The sequence below is a fragment of the Artemia sp. Qi Xiang Cuo genome, chromosome 6 (genome assembly GCF_049724085.1).
Source record: "Artemia sp. Qi Xiang Cuo chromosome 6, ASM4972408v1, whole genome shotgun sequence".
NCBI lineage: Eukaryota > Metazoa > Arthropoda > Branchiopoda > Anostraca > Artemiidae > Artemia > Artemia sp. Qi Xiang Cuo.
In genome coordinates, this window is record NC_142799.1 from 42,747,680 (window position 1) to 42,764,952 (window position 17,273).

At 35.6% G+C, this 17,273-nt stretch overlaps 1 protein-coding gene across 2 annotated transcripts in view; it reads right to left on the bottom strand.

Annotated features, from left to right (window-relative positions):
* The window catches only part of LOC148951252 (speckle targeted PIP5K1A-regulated poly(A) polymerase-like), a 28,577-nt gene extending 17,437 nt beyond the window's left edge, over positions 1–11,140 (bottom strand). Inside the window, exon 1 of one of the 2 annotated variants that reach the window (XM_089090207.1) lies at positions 11,013–11,140. In XM_089090207.1, the coding sequence (XP_088946333.1) occupies positions 11,013–11,063 (51 nt within the window). In that variant the 5' untranslated portion in view covers positions 11,064–11,140. Of the gene's footprint in view, positions 1–9,814; positions 9,926–11,012 lie in introns of those variants that run through there. The other variant, XM_089090208.1, reaches the window with a different exon arrangement.
* Between the last annotated feature and the right edge of the window lie 6,133 nt (positions 11,141–17,273).

The following is a 17,273-nucleotide window of genomic DNA, read 5'->3' on the forward strand; positions in this document are numbered from 1 at the left end:
CCTGACTTCATGACTGGTAAAAGACTATTGAAAGCCTCATGAATCAATCTTTTACTTTCTGCAGGGTACATAATGTCTTCTCTATTCCTAATTGTGTTTTGGTGTGATAATTTTTTGTTTTCAGTAATATTAATATTGGTTGGTTCAGAAAAATATTACAAATCAGATTATTTGAACAAATATTGCTGATTAAAAAGTTGAGTCTAGTATTGTAAAAAAAAGGGGGCTAAGTACACAATTTATGACTAGTGAAAAACCTGAAAATTTTCAAAATATAAACCTTAAAAAATAGTAAATATATATATCATTCTAATACTGACATAGAGGTATGGAGAACAGACTACTTGATGTCTTTTTCATGCTCTTTCTATCTATAATAATTGTTTCACTCATAAATGCAACCACCATCCCTGATGGTCCTACATATAGCCTTAATTAATAGCTATATTTCTTTGTTGTTATTATCTGTTGATGCTTTGTTTTCTTTGTGAATGGGTTTCTTGATCCCTCAAAACTATTAGACCAATTTCTGATTGCAAAATAGCTTCAGATCTTCTTCTTTAAGTTTCAGATCTATTGGAGAGCAAATATCATATAAAAATGATGGTAAATTTTCTTATATTCACACAATTTAGGTATGAAGAAAGTGAACACATCACTTGATGCTTTTATATGCTCTTCACAAAGTAAGTAATCACTTCTGGGGCAAATTCTATTTTGAGCCCTTAATAGGGCCATAAAAGGTATCTTATTAACTTGTCTATAGTTTCTAGACTATGATACAAAGTTAAAATTCCTGCAGATTTGTTTTCAAAATAGCATTTTACTACTAAGAACAAATGAAAATTATTACTACCATTCCTGAATCACCTACAAATTCCTGTCATAAAGCAAGCTTTACAAAGCTTGTCACACTAAACATTATAACATTAAAGACAACAAACAAGCACAAAAAAAAACCAGTAAAACATATTTTATAACAAAACTCACATCCAAAGAACAGCTAATATTGCAAAAGAAAAAATCAAAACAGATTACTATAAGATCTTGCATGGAACTCTGTAGAAGCTAATTGACCTTTGAAAGATTAAATTAAAAAAAAGTTTCTTCAACTGAAAGTAAGAGCAACATTAAATGGTACTTATGTTTTAGGAGTTGTTCTTCAAGAATTGTGATAAAAAGTCAAACTTTAGCATAAAGAGTGGGTATTGAGGAGGAGGCAGTCCCTTTAATATATTAAATAAAAAAAACAAGTTTTTTAAACTGTAAGTAAGGAGCGACATTAAAACTTAAAACGAACACAAATTATTCCATATATGAAAGGGGCTGTCCCCTCCTCAACGCCTCGCTCTTTACGCTAAAGTTTTTCACTGTTTTAAAAAATAAAGTTGTGAGACAGAGTCAAACTTTAGCGTAAAGAGCGAGGCAGTGAGGAGGGGACAGCCCCTTTAATAAAAGGAATAATTTCTGTTCGTTTTAAGTTTTAACGTCGCTCCTTACTTTCAGTTTAGAAAACTTGTTTTTTTATTTAATTTCTGATCGTTTTTTAGTTAATGCAGCTTTTATTTTGGCTTACCGTCATTGAATAAGTAAACAAAATTTGCATAAAAATTTTACTCTTCTTTTGCTAAATGGCTGTCTCTAAATTTGGTTCTGACGTAATTTACAAATTAACTTACGTAACGAACTTCTATATTCGTATATTTTTCTTCTGGCAAAAAATACGTTGCAGATATAGTTGCAGATTTTTGCAGATATGAGCTTGAAACCTATGTAATAGGGTTTTCTGATACGCTGAATCTGACGGTGGGATTTTCATTAAAATTCTTTCACTTGTAGGGGATGTTTCCTCCCTCTTTAAAAAATCAGGTAAATTTTCTCAGGCTCGTAGCCTTTGATGAGTAATACTAAACTTAATAAAATTTATATATTTGGAATCAGCATTATAAGCCCATTCTTTTGATACATTTATTGACATCAAAATTCCGTTTTTAAAAGTTTTGATTACTATTGAGCCGTCTCGCTTGTTTTTTTGTTTGTTTTTTTATTACATATATGTTATTACGTATATGACGGGGTTCTCCCCTTAGTCAATACCACGCTCTTTACGTTAAAAGTTAAAAAAAATTTTAATTCACAAACCCCTGAATCACAAAGGCTGTTTAATAGAATAGATAGCTCTTTTGAAAGCACTAAAAAAAATGTAGCGTAAAGAGCGAGGTAGTGACTTGGGGAAGACCCCCCTCATATACGTAATAATTTCTGTTCGTTATAAGTTCTAATGTTGCTTCTTACTTTTAGTTGAAAAAACTTCTTTTTTTTAAATTTAATTTCTGATCATTTTTTAAATAATGCTTGGAAATCCGGCGCACCCTTCATAGAAATGTCCCTTACCCCAAAGAAACATCCTCCACGGGAAGATTCTCCCGAGTAAAGAGTCTCCATTTTTTGGAGGGCACGCATCGTGATCTTTCTTTGAGCAAAAAATGCAAAATTCCACATTTTTGCAGATAGGTGTTTGAAGCTTCTTTAATAATGTTTGTTGATAAGCTGAAGCTGATGGTGTGAATTTCGGTAAAGTTAATTAAAAAATTTGCATTAAAACAAAATTTTATTGTTTAAAAACATTGAGTTGTGAGAAAGTCAAACTTTAGCGTAAAGAGCAAGGCGTTAAGGAGGGGACAGCCCCTTTCATAGATGGAATTATTTCTGTTCGTTTTAAGTCTTAACGTCGTTCCTTCCTTTCAGTTAAAAAAAAACTTGTTTTTTTTTTATTTCATTTGTGAACGTTTTTTAATTAATGCAGGTTTTGATTTTGGCTCACCGTGCATGAATAATTAAAACGAAATTTGCATATTAATTTTACTTTTATTTGGTTAAATGGCTTTCTTGAAACTTGTTGAATTTTATTTACGAACGTTTTTATTAGTAATAAATATACGTAACTTACAAATTAACTTACGTAACGAATTTCTATATTCATATATTTTTAATACGCATATTAGGGGGTTTGTCCCCTAGTCAATACCTTGCTTTTTAAGCTACATTTCAAATTTTGTTCCAATTCTTTTAAAATGACCCCTTAATCACAAAGGCCAATAATTAGAATAAATAGCTCTTATGAAAGTACTAAAAAATCTTTGGCTTAAAGAGCGAGGCATTGACTAGAAGGTGAACCCAATCATATAGCTAATATTTTTTTGTTCGTTTTAAGTTTTGATGTTGCTCCTTAGTTTCAGTTGAGAAACTTGTTTTTTAAAATTTAATTTCTGATTTTTTTTAAAATAATGATAGGAAATCCGGCGCCCCCTTCATAGCAATATCCCTTCCCCCATGAAAACTTCCTTCATGAAAAGATCCTCCCATATAACCCCCGACCCACCCCTACCCCCACAACCCGAAAAAATTCCCCCTGAAAACGTCTGTATACTTCCCAATAACCAATACTGTTTGTTAACATTGGGTAAAGTTCATAACTTTCAACCCTCCCCCTGGGGGCTTCGAGGGATAGTCATCCTAAAAGACATAGTTATAATATTTTCGACCATGCTGAACAAAATAGCATTCTCAAAATTTTGATCGGGTGACTTTGGGGAAAAAATGAGCGTGGGAGGGGACCTAGTTGCCCTCCATTTTTTTTGGTCACTTAAAAAGGGCACTAGAACTTCTAATTTCTGGTCAAATGAGCCCTCTCATGATATTCTAGGACCACTGGGTCGATACGATCACCCCTGGGAAGAAAAAAAACAACAAAAAAACAAATAAGCATGCATCCGTGATCTTTCTTCTGGCAAAAAATGGAAAATTCCACATTTTTGTAGATAGGAACTTTAAACCTCTACAGTAGAATCCTTTGATACAGTGAATATGATGGTGTGATTTTCATTAAGGTTCTATAACTTTTAGGGGGTCTTTTCCCCTTTTTTCGAAAATAAGCCAAATTTTCTCAGGTGCGTTACTTTTGATGGGTAAGATTAAATGATAAATAAGATTAAATGGCTTGATGAAACTTATATAAGTGAAATCAGAATAAAAATCTAATTCTTTTGATGTATCTATTGGTATCAAAATTCATTCCTTAGAGTTTTGGTTACTATTGAGCCAGGTCGCTCCTTACTCATAGTTCGTTACCGCGAACTGTTTGATGAAATAATTTATGTTTGTTTTAAGTTTTAAAGTTGCTCCTTCTTTCCAGCTGAAAAATTTTTTTTTGTTCAATTTCTGTTTGTTTTTCAAATAATACCAGGTAATCCCCTCCCCCTGTGTAATATTTTGCCTGGAAAGTTCTCCCATAACCTTTCCTCCTAACAGAAAACTCACCACATGGAAAATCCCACTGTTAAAAATTATCTCCTCCCTGCAAAAAAATCCCTATATTTCCAAATAACAAATACATATGTGAGCAATAGCAATCTTCCAATATTAATTCTTCAATATTGAACACAACAGCAGCAACTTTATAAGAAATTTAAAATAAATTTTCTTGTGAAATATTATTGCATTTAATCAGCAGTTGTACCGAACCAATCCTGCTCAATTCATCCTCAGGGCTATACTGTGGTGTTTCTCCTCACCATAGTATAGTGCAGACGGTTTGATATCATTCTATATCCCTTCTTGTTTTAGTTATGTTTTTTTTGTTTAAAGCTTTTTCCAATAGGCAATGATTAGAAGTCCTCCAAAAAAAAGTCCCCTCAGATCCCACCTCAAATGCCAGTAAAAGTGATACCCATCTTGGCTGGTCAAGCAGTCTATCTCAAAGTTCAAATGATACCTCCAATTCTGAGAATAAGACACTGATAAGTGTAGGGGCTAATGTAACCATAAATGATGATAATGGGTTTCAAGAGGCTCTTTCTAGAAGCTCAAAAAAAAGGAAAAAAATCTCCCCAATCAAAAGCAGTTCCCCTCTCCCTGCCCAAGATCTTCCCTCCAAAAACTTAGGAATTTACCTTAAAATTACTCCTACTACCCTCTTTGAAATAAAAAAGATTACTGCAATAAGAGTTGCAATTTTCAAATTGATAAAATCAATGTTCTCTCTTAATATTAACTGTGATGGATCTCTGCTAATAGCTGTCCAAGATCAGAAATCAGCAGACACAATAATTAACCTAAAATCCCTTCTGAATACCCCAATTAACGCATCTAAATGGAACCCAAAACAATCACCAACAAAAATAGTAGTTTATAATGTTCCCCCAGAGATATCCATTCAGGAGTTAAAAGAAGGGCTCTCAGATAGGACTGGCAACTCAATCCCAGTTGAAGATGTTACCCAACTTGGCAAACCTAACTCTAATGGCCTAAAAACTAGTAGATCCTTCTTATTCACACTGGAGGAAAAAATTAGTAGGCCTATCCCAGAAAAGTTATTCCTATTTGGGCAAATCAAACCACACAAGGAATACAAACCTAAGCCTATCCAGTGTCAGAAGTGTCTCAAACTGGGACACACAACAAACAAATGCATTGAAATTCTCCTAGAGTGTAGTAAATATAAAGCATACCATCCTAAAGAGTTGACAACTTGCAAAAACACTCAGCCTACATGTATCAATTGCAAAGGCCCATATGAATCTAAAAATAAATCACTATGCCCTGCATATAAGAAAAGAGCTCTAACACTCCAAATAGTAACAGAGAAGGCCATCCCATACCCCTTTGCAGCAATGGAAGCAAATGCTGCCCAACAATACAAAGTAAAGCCCATAATGAAACCAACCAAAACCCCCAAGTCAATCGCCCCCCAAGCATCAAGTCCCCCGTAGAAAACACCATCCTGTAAGCCCCCACGCGCACATCCCGCTCAGAAGGACCCACCACGTCAACCACCCTCCGTGTCCGGTGAGATGAGGTCAGCCTGCCCCCTCCTCCCATGAAGAAACAAACCAGAAACATTACCAGGAATTAATTCCTGAACTAACAAACAGGATGAACAACCAAACATGCAATCCCCAAATATATACTTATTCATTCTAAACAGTAATGCAGTTCAGGCCATGAACATACATCAATTACAGAAAACAAAAATCATTGCAGAATTGGCAAAAACCTACATTCCCTGATGATATGCTCATTCAAGCAAAAAAAAGATCTTGCTTTACTTTTAACAAAGCTGAACATTGATACACAGTCATATGAAAAATAAATCAACAACCCAACACATATCAATACTCCAGTGGAACATAAGATCACTCACAGAAAATAAGCTAAATGAACTAATATCTTTTATGAATAATAATTCCATTAATATTGCTTCCCTCCAGGAAACTCAATTAACCCAAACTCAATAAATTAAGTCTCTGGGATATACTATCCTGAGAAAGGATAGACCATCAGTGAGAAAAGGAGGTGGCGTAGCTCTATTCGTTAAAAATAATATAAAATTATGAGGCATCAATTTTCCAGATTTTGCTAATGATGTTGATGCAATTGGTATCAGTGTTTGGCTGAATAATATAAAAACCTACATAATAAGCTTTTATAACCCTAATGGCCAAACTATAGATGCCATGGATTTCTTTAATTATATAAATAATTCTAATATGTTAAAAAATATAATTATTTGTGGAGATTTCAATGCCCACAGCCTTTTGCGGGGAAATAAACCAGCAAATAACGCTGGTAAATTGATTGAGTATATGACTTCAAATAATAATGAATTAGCTGTTGCTACCCCTCCAAACCTGAATACTTATTTCAACCCACAATTGACCTAAAATTCTCCACAATTGACCTACAAATTGTGTCATTAAATATTTTGAATAAAATTTATATAAATAAAATGGATAGTCTGTGTACTGACCAGTTTGCTATAGTGTGTTCCCTAAATGAACCTAGTGAAACTCTACCACATACCTACAATTATATCAACACTAAAGCAAATTGGTCAATGTTCCAAAATAAGCTAAATGATGAAATCACAAGTTTCACCCAAAATTCCTACATTTCAAACACAACAGTTGACACACATGCTGAAGTATTGACATCTTTACTAATAAATACAGCTAATCATGCTATCCCCAGGACAACACCTAAGAAAACCTACCCTAAACACATTTCTAAAGCATGGTGGACAAATGAGTGCCAAAATAAATGGAGAATAAAAAAGGCAGCTAGGACAGATTTCATAAAAAAAACCATCACCTACTACATATTTAAAAAAATTACAAGCAAAATCTAATCTAAAAAGGACTATAATAAATGCTAAATATAATTACTGGAATAATTTTGCAAATAATCTCTCCAGAGAAAAACATGAGCCAATTATACATAAACTCATAAGTCACGTCTGTGGGAAAAAGATTTCCCCCAACCCACTCCTGTATGAGCTTATACATAATAATACCCATTATGACAATGATAATCAAAAAGCTAAGCTATTTGCAACTCTTTTTGCTAATAAGCTAACATCAAATAATCGAAGCAAAATGACCCCAATTCCTATGAACCCAAGTTACCAACCAAGCCCAGGATCTGAGTATGTAAGTAGTACATTTGCAATCCAGGAAATGAATAATGCAATACATCATATTAGGACCAAAACTAGCAGCAGCTATGGCAATATACACACTACATGGATAAAGAATCTCACCCCTTCATACAAACATGAACTGCTAAATTGTTATAATCATGCTTGGGCATCTTCCATGTTCCCCAATATATGGAAATGTTCATCCCTCCTATCAATCCTAAAGAAAAATAAACCCAAAGAGAACCCTGAGTCTTATAGGCCCAAAATAATTATTCCTGTGATGGGAAAAATAATGGAGAAAATAATCTATCACAGACTCCCCTGGTTTGTTGAAAAAAAACAACAATATGATCCCTCACACTCAAACTGGATTCAGGAAACACCACTCCTCAACAGATGCTTTCATTTTGCTAACAAATGCAATAAATGAATCATTCTCAAAAAATAATGTCCTAGTTGCAGCTTTCCTAGATTTTGAAGGGACATATGACAATCATTTTAAACAAACTTGCAAACCTTGGACTACCCCCCAAGCTAGTATTTTTTATAAAATCCTTCATAGAAGTGCGAAGTTTCATTGTTCGTGTTGGTTCAGCCTCTTCACCCCAAAAGACAACAACCACAGGCCTACCTCAGGGAGCAGTCCTCAGTTGCCTCCTGTATGTCCTATATCTCTGGGACATGAACCTACCCCACATGAATCTACAATATACTGACGATCTGGTGCTATGGTCATCTGGCAACACCTTTGAGATAGCACAGTCAAATCTGCAAAAGTCACTTTTCCAATTTGAAAAATTCTCTCAACATTCAGATTTACCCACTGCACCTACCAAGTCAAAAATAATCCAATTTCACCGGAAGCAAAACCATGTTAATGCAAAACTAACTCTAAATAAAACAACTATTCCAGAAGATAATCATATTAATTACCTAGGTCTCATACTTGACCAAAAAAACAATTTCCACCTCCACATTTCAAACTCAATAAAAAAAATGCTATAGAAAAACAATTATACTAAAAAGACTTTTTTCCACACACTGGGGATGTAAGGAGAAAACATTACTCAAGTTTTATAAATCACATACAAGACCCCATAATGACTATGGGCTCATTGTATATGGAGCATGTGCAAAGACCCAGATGCAAAAAATTGAAACAACACAAAATGATATAATATGCCTCATATTTGGTCTTAGGAAACCCACAAGCACCAAGTTTCTGCTTATGGAGAGTGGATTAACAACAATAAGGGAGAGACGTAGCTTTCGCTTGAAAAAACATCTTACAAAAATTGAATCAAATAGCTCACACACCCTACATAATTGGTTAGGAAATCCAGCCATGTATAGAGGCATTGCAGATGAGTATGCCAACATTCAGAAGTTCCCTGTAAAGTTCCCAGCAAAGTCTATTCCACCCACTTTCCCCCAATCCCCCCCATGGAATTGGTCAAGTCCCATAATAAATACTGATTTCTCAAAGTGGACGAAAGATTTAACCCCCATCACTTTTGTCCAGAAAAAATTTGCTGAGCTTAATACAATTACCTATAAAAATCACTTCCAAATATATGTTGATGGGTAAAAAATGAATGAGAAGGTAGCAAGTGGTGCTTTCCTTCCTCACCTGAATATTGCAATGGGCGAGAGATTATATAATAATTTATCTATAATGTCTGCTGAGTTAAATATGATCATGGCATTAGAACACATTAAGGAAAACCAACCTTTGATTGCAAATTCAAATAATATTATTGTATATTCCGACTCTTTATTCAGCCTTGAGTTGCTGGCCTCAGCTCCTCAGTATAAGTTGGATATTGACACTTATCATTGTCTCAGTATTATAGATAATCTTGCTTCAAGTGGCATAAAAACTTATTTTCAGTATATTCCTAGCCACTCTGGCATAAGTGGTAATCATCATGTTGATGAAATAGCAAAAAATGCTATAAATATTGACCAGCCAAGTGGGAGACCAGTCCCAACTAGAGATATTTACCAATGGAGGCTATCAGATATTAATTTTAATAAGATTAATCCTATCCTTTCCCCCTTTCCCACTAAGTATCTTTCTAAAATTTATCATAGAATTCGTTCTGGAACAAATGGACTAAATTTTCTTGCATTCTAGTATAAGTTTTCTATTTCAAGTGGTTCAATCCCCCTGTCCCCTCTTTGCAGGCATTGTAATATGAATAATGAAACAATTGACCATTGCCTATTTGAATGTAATATACTGATGTCTGCACAACATACCTTGCTTTGCAAACTGTTAAAATGCTTCAAACACCACAAAATCTCACTATCAGCCAAGAGCCTAGCCAACTATACCTGCACACAGAGCATAGAAATCAACATCTATCAACTCATAATTGAACTCCTAGTGTTGAAAGATCTACTGACAGATATCTGAAAATATCTAATAATCATGAGGCAATCAAGCCAGTAGCTCTGTAGCCCACAGAGTGAAGGAAAAGGGTTAAATAGTATCACTGAAAAGCCCGCCTGCTGTTAAATAGAAGAAGAAGAATATTAAATTTCTGGTTTGCAGACTTGTCTTCTTATTCTTCTAAACCTTTTTCAACTGTAATTTTTTCTGAAGTTTTCCAAATATACTAGGGCTACACTTGACCCCTGAGGGCATGAGCTGGGGTGCAATTTTCATGGTTGCCTAATAACTATTAGACTATATTTTGGAAATGGTGTGGAATAAAATTGTATTATCATTCTATTAGTGTAGGTTTGGTAAATATATACCAAATCATATTATTGAGTTGGGAATAAAGTGAATACACCATTTGATGCCTTTTCTTTTTGTTGATTACAAATATAATAATCATTTCTATTGGAAATGAATTTCAGCCCCCCCCCATATGCCAATTCAGGGTATATATTTCTACATTAGGGGGGGTGGTGGTGGCAAATTTTGTTTCTGATGTAAATTGAAGGTAAGTTTAACCTTTATCCTCCCCTAATGTAGAAATATATACCCTGAATTAACATATATAGGGGGGGGGGGCTAAAATTCATTTCATATGATTTGGTATATATTTACTGTATTTTTTTGGTAAAGTTCTGCCAAATCATATTATTGAGTTAGGATTAAAGTGAATACACCATTTGATGCCTTTTTTATGCTGATTACAAATATAATAGGCCTAATCATTTCTATTGGAAATGATTTTCAGCCCCCCCCCTATATATGCCAATTCAGGGTTAGGTTGTAGAAATATATACCCTGAATTGGCATATATAGGGGGGGGCTGAAATTAATTTCCGATAGAAATGATTACTATATTTGTAATCAGCATAAAAAAAGGCATTAAGTGGTATATTCACTTTATGCATAAGTCAATAATATGATTTGGTAGAACTTTACAATTTTTTCCTTATGGGTATTAAAGACTGTGAACAATTACCATTTTTCACTGAACTTGTAGCCTACATAAGAAGCAATTTGTTTTCAACATTGAAAACCTCAGAAAAGTTGCTTTAAAAAATATTGTCAGCCTGTTACACTAAATCTTACCATTATTTGATGATTTCGAGTCAAATTTTCTTGTCTTTCTCTCATTTCCATGATAGCTTTAGCTGTATTCTTCCTCTACTGTTTCATTGTTGGTTGTCATTGCAATTTTACCGTGTGATGAAGTTTTAAAGAAACTATGGTCAGTGTTGCCAGCCAGTATAGTCAAATAAAATCACCAGTTTTCACAAGAAAATCACCAGATGTTCACCAAGAAAATCACCAGTAGATCAAAAAAATCACCAGAAATCGGTGGTCAATAATTATATGCTTTACACCAAAAAGACGCGTTGGGCACCCTGAGCTAAGACATTGTGTTTTTCAAAGGCCGTCAACTGCTTAAGAATGAAGAGAATTTGTACCTAAAACCGGAATTCCAGGCAAAGACTGAAATTGTCTAAAATCCTGTTACTGGACATGAAGAGCCTTTTTATTTATTTAACTACTATTACACTTTTCTTTGTGTTTACTTTGAAAAATCTTTTCTTTTTCCTTTTTCGATGTTTCCATTGAAAAGAATAACCCAAATAATCCTCTTTTGTCCTCAAATATAATTTAAATTGATTTTGAGCGTTTTTTATCCCCCCCCCCCCCTGCCGTAGTTGGTATCCTGAGTGGGACACTGGAGCTCTGAAAAAGACGAATCAACTGATATCTATGTCTGATATATTTATTTTACTTCCTGAAAATTGTCGTGGGTCAAGTCTAATCTGAAATATCAGACAAGCGGTGATAACTCTTATTTCACTGGTTCCTTAGACGAGAGCACCTTAAGACAGAGCACCCTGGTTTGTTCAGACTGTAAGTCCCTTGAAAAAGACCTAGCCTATGCTGCTGAATCTATGTTCATCTGGGACTATGCTTTCTTTACCTGATAAATTTTCTTTTCGTTTCTGAGCCTCAATCTATTTTGTCACACATGTATGTATTTATATATTAAAATTTGTAACTGTGGGGAAGCCGATTGCCAAGCTAAAGGGATATACAGAAGCCCAAAATAACGCCACTCTTTATAAATAACGAATAAAAACAAGACATTAAATATGAAAGTCACTGATTATTTCACCTCAGTAAGACAGCAAAACCAATTATGCATGGAATGTCAACCAATTTTGTAAAAAAAAAATCACCAAATTCAATGAAAATCCCGAGAAATCACCATATTAAAAAAGAAAATCACCAGAAACCACCAGATTCAAGAAAATCACCAGGAGGAAGAAAAATCACCAGATCTGGTGATAAATCATTAGCGGTGGCAACCCTGACTGTGTACCACCGCCGGACAGTGTTTCTTATACTAAAACTGTTAGCACAAAAAAAAAAAATATTCTTTAGGCAGATCTACATAGGGTGTCAGACCTGCAACTAAAATAACACGTTCCTTCAGTCCAGGATGGCAAATCAGAAATTTCAATTGAACTTACAAATCCGGATGTGAATTCAATCCTCACTTCCTGTTTATCCCTGACAAAAGCTCTACGAACACGTTTCTTCATTCCGTTGTAATTTTGATTTGTGTTCTAAGCACAGATTTCTTTTTGCAACATTTTCGTTTGCAATTCAATGTGATTCTTGCTGTAGTTTTTTCCATGCCTTTTGCTTTAGCATTTCCTAGAGTAAAGGCCATAAAGCTCCAATGTATTATTATTTACTATTATTATTGTTCCTAAAGGCACTTCATATGGAAGGGGTGGTCGTATAAATTTTGAAAGGGGCTCGTCCAATTGAAAATAGGAAGTTCTTTTGCCCTTTTCAAAAGTCAAAGATGATCGGAGGGCAACTAGCCCCCCTCCACGCCTATTTCCCAAGATGTATAAGATAAAATTTTTTAGATAGACATTTTGTTAAAAATAGTTCAAAGATCAGATAAAAAAAAACTCTGGGGTCGACACCACCCTCCAGGGCTCGGGGGCAGGCATTGTAAGTTATGCCCTGGGGGCATATATGATTCTTATGGAAGGGGTGCTCATATAAATTTTAAAAGGGGATCATTTGATTGAAATTGAAAGCTCTAGTTCACTTCTTTAAGAGAAAAAAGAGATCTGAGGGGGAGCTAGTCCCCCCTCCCTTCCCCAAACCCATTAGGTAAACTTTGGAGATAGCTATTTTATTAAAAATAGTTCAGACATCAGAACAAAAACTCTGGAGTCAACACAACCCCCCACAGCCCGGGAGCAAGTGTTTTAAGTTATACCCCGGGGGCATATAAAGCTTTTATGTACGGGGTGCTCAAAAAAATTCAGAGGTGGCTCGTTTGATTGAAAACTGAAAGTTCTAGTTACCTTTTTATGAGTCAGAAAGATCAGAGGGCATCTATCCCCCCACACACCGCACCCTCTTTTCCCCAAATGTATCTTATCAAATTTTGAGATAGCCAGTTTGTTTGAAATAATCCAATGATCAGATAACAAAAGCTTCGGGGTTAATATAGCTCCCCAGAGCCTGGGGTAAAGATTGTAAATTATGCCCCAGGGACATATAAGATTTTTATGGAAGGGATGGTTGTATAAACTTTGGAGGGGGCTGAATTGTTAATAGGTTATTATTGTGCCCTTTTAAGAGTCAAAAGTGATCGGAGGGAAATTAGCCCCCCCCCAAGGCCCTTTTTCCCTCAGATGCATCCAATCAAAATTATGAGATAGCCATTTTGTTCAAAATAGCTTAAAGACCAAATAGAAAAAGACTCTAGTATCGACACAACCCCCAGAACCTGGGGCCAAGTGTTGAAAGTTATGCCCAATTGGCATGTAAGGTATTATGTAAAGGGTAGTCGTATAAACTTCAGAGGTGGCTAATTTGATTTTAAATTGAAAGTTCTAGTTACTTTTTAAGAGCAACCAAAAATAATCAGAGGGCATCTACCCACCTCCCCCCCCCACACTCACCCACCCTCTTTTCCTCAAATGCATCCGATCAAAATTTTGAGATAGCATTTTTTTCAAAATAGTTTAAAAATCAAATAATAAAAACTTCAGGGTCGATACAACTCTCCAGATCCCGAGTTAAGTGTTGTAATTTATGCCCCGGGGGCATATAAAGCGGTGGTCGTATAAACTTTAGAGGTGGCTCATTTGATTGGAAATTGGAATTTCTAGTTACCTTTTTAAGAGTCATCAAAAGTGATCAGCGGGCATCTAACCCTTCCCCCTCCCTGAGCCCAGGGGAAGGGTTGTTTTTTTGCCCCGGGGGCATATAAGGCTTTTGTGGAATAGGTGGTCGTATTAATTTCGTAAGGGACTCAAATGAATAGAAATTGAATGTTCTAGGTCCCTTTTTATGAGTCAAAAGTAATCCAATAGTAACTAACCTTCCCTTACCAACCCTAAGGCCTTAAGTTTCCAATGTTGTTGTTTTTTCCACAGGCACTTTATTTGGAAGGGAAGGTCGTATAAAATGTGGAGGGAGCTCATTCAATTGGAAATCGGAAGTTATAGTGCCCTTTTTAAGATTCAAAAGTAATCGGAGGGCAAAAGCTCCCCCCACACCCTTGTTTCCCAAAATGCATCCGATAATTTTTTTTTGAAATAGTTCAAAGAACAGATCAGAAAAACTAGGGCCCAGTGAAAGATGTTGTAAGTTATGCACAGGTGGCATATATGGTTCTTACGGAAGTGGTACCGTAGTAAACTTCAGATGGGGTTCATGTGATTGGAAGTTTAAAGTTTAGTTATCTTTTTAAGTCATCAAAAGTGATAGGAGGGTATCTACCCTCCACCCCCACACCCTCTTTTACGCAAATGCATCCGATCAAAATTTTGATATAGCCATTTTGTTTTAAATAGTCCAAAGATCAGATGACATAACCTTGAGGTCAACATGCTCCTCTAGAGGCCAGGGGAAGGGTTGCAACGTATACCCCTGGGACAAGTAAAGTTTTTATGGAATAGGTGTTCCTTTAAACTGCGGAGGGGACTCAAATGATTAGAAATTTAAAGTTCTAGTTCCCTTTATAAGATTCAAGAGTGATCCCATGGCAACTAGCTCCCCCCCCCCCTCCTCCATCAAACCCTCCCCAAATGTGTCCGATCGAATTTCTTATATAGCCATTTTGTTCAAAATTAACCAAAGATCACATAACAAAAACTCCATGGATAACACAGCCCCCGCCCCAGAACCCGGGGGAAAGTGTTGTAAATTATGCCCTGGGGGCATATAAGGGTTTTATGTAAGAGTTGGTCGTATTAACTTCAAAGGTGGCTCATTTTATTTGGAATTGAAAATTCTACTTAACTTTTTAAGAGTCAAAAGTGATCGGAGGGCATCTATCCCCCCTCACACACACCCTTTTCCCCTCAAATGTATTCAATAAAAATTTTGAGATAGCCATTTTGTTTGAAATAATCTGACGATAAGATAAAAAAGTAAGTTTGGGGTCAACCTAATCCCCCATGGCAGGGGGAAGGGTTGTAACTTATGCTCCAGTGGCACATAAGGTTTTTATGCAAGAGGTAGGCTTCGGAGGGGACTCAAATGACTAAAGATTGAAAGTTTTAGTTCTCGTCTTGAAATACAAAAGTGATTCGAGGTCAAATAGCCCCCCCCCCCACGAACCGACATTTCCCCAAATGCGTCCGATAAAATTTTCGAGATATTCATTTCTTCATAAATAGACCAAAGATCATACAATAAAAATTCCGGGGCTTATACAACCCCTCAAAACCCGGGGGCAAATGTTGTAGATTATGGCCCGGGGGTATATAAGGTTTTTATGGAAGGAATGGTCGTATAATTTCGGGAGGTGGCTCGTTCTATTGGAAATTGAAAGATCTTGTTCCGTTTTTAAGAGTCGAAAGGGACCGGAGGGAAGCTAGCCCCCTTGTCCTGTTTACCACAAATCCATCCGATCGAACTTTTGAAATAGCCATTTTGTTAAAATAAGTAAAAAATCAGATAACCAAAACTCCAGGGTCAGACAACCCCCCAGAGCTCGGGCAAGTGTTGTATGTTATGCGCTGGGTGCATATAAGGTTTTCATGCGAGGGTTTTTAAAATAGTTCAAAAATCAGATAAGCCTGATCCCACCACAAATCAAAAAACTAAAATATTAACGGTATTTTATTCCAAAGCTTATGGGAGCTGATCCCTGTTCCACCCTGCATGTCCCGACCCCCCCCCCCCCTTCCTCCAAAACTAAATAAAATAATAACAATATTTTATTCCAAAAATTGTGGGAGCTCACCCTTGACCCTCCATGGCTGACACCCCCCCCCAAAAAAACAACTTATTAACGATATTTTACACTAAAACTTATGGGAGCTGACTCCTGGTTTTCAATGCCTGATACCCCTCCCCATTTCTCCCAGAAAAATTATCAATGATAAATCATTGTAGCTGACCCCTGGCCCTCCCTCCATGGCCCGTTGCCCCCACCCCAAAAAAAGAACTTATTAACGATATTTTTTCCAAGAAATATGAGAATTCAGTTCAATTTTATTAGATCTTTCCAAAACTGTTCAAGACACCCACATTTTTCACTACAAACAAGAGTTTGGCTACTGCCCGTGTCCCTTACGGTAAAAGGATAAGACCTACTGCGTATTTGGTGCCTTACTAAAACAAATTACATTATGAATATTTTCTTTTGTATTTATTACAACATTGAAAATAAAATAAAAATTGCAGTGAAAACAGGCGAGGAATTACCATTAGGGCCACTAGACCCTGTGGCTTTCACTATCCCCGAAGTTTTGGGGATTTCCCCGAAAATCTTGCAAAAATGAAGTGGCAAAAACGCTTGGGCCTTGAAGCGTCAAAGCTTTAAATTCGGCTCTGAGTGAAACAAAATCTTGAGCTGGCAAACTTTCAGCAATTAATATAACTATATATCAAATACTCAGTTTAATTTTATTAGTTCTTTCCAAAGCTGTTAATTTATTTTGCAATAAAAAATTATTTTGAAATAGGAAATTTCGAAAAACTTGAAACTTTGGCAATGAAAAACGAACAGAAATCTATATAAAAAAAAACTTTCTGAAAAACAAGTTTTTTAAAATAAAGTAAAGGCCATATTAAACTTAAAATCAGATCAAATAAAAAACCTACAATAACTCAAACTGAAAACGACCAAAAATTATTAATGAAAAATAAATGAAACCCAAAACAAAACAAAGCCCTCCAATGACTGGCGACGGGGGAATTCAAAGAATTCAAAAGTTAATTGCCTTTTAAATTTTTTTCAGGTTAATACACGTAAAATTTTGAATAGCAAAATTTAAATGTGACGTGAGAGGCATCCAGATTTTAGAAATGCCTAGGTCAGGCATC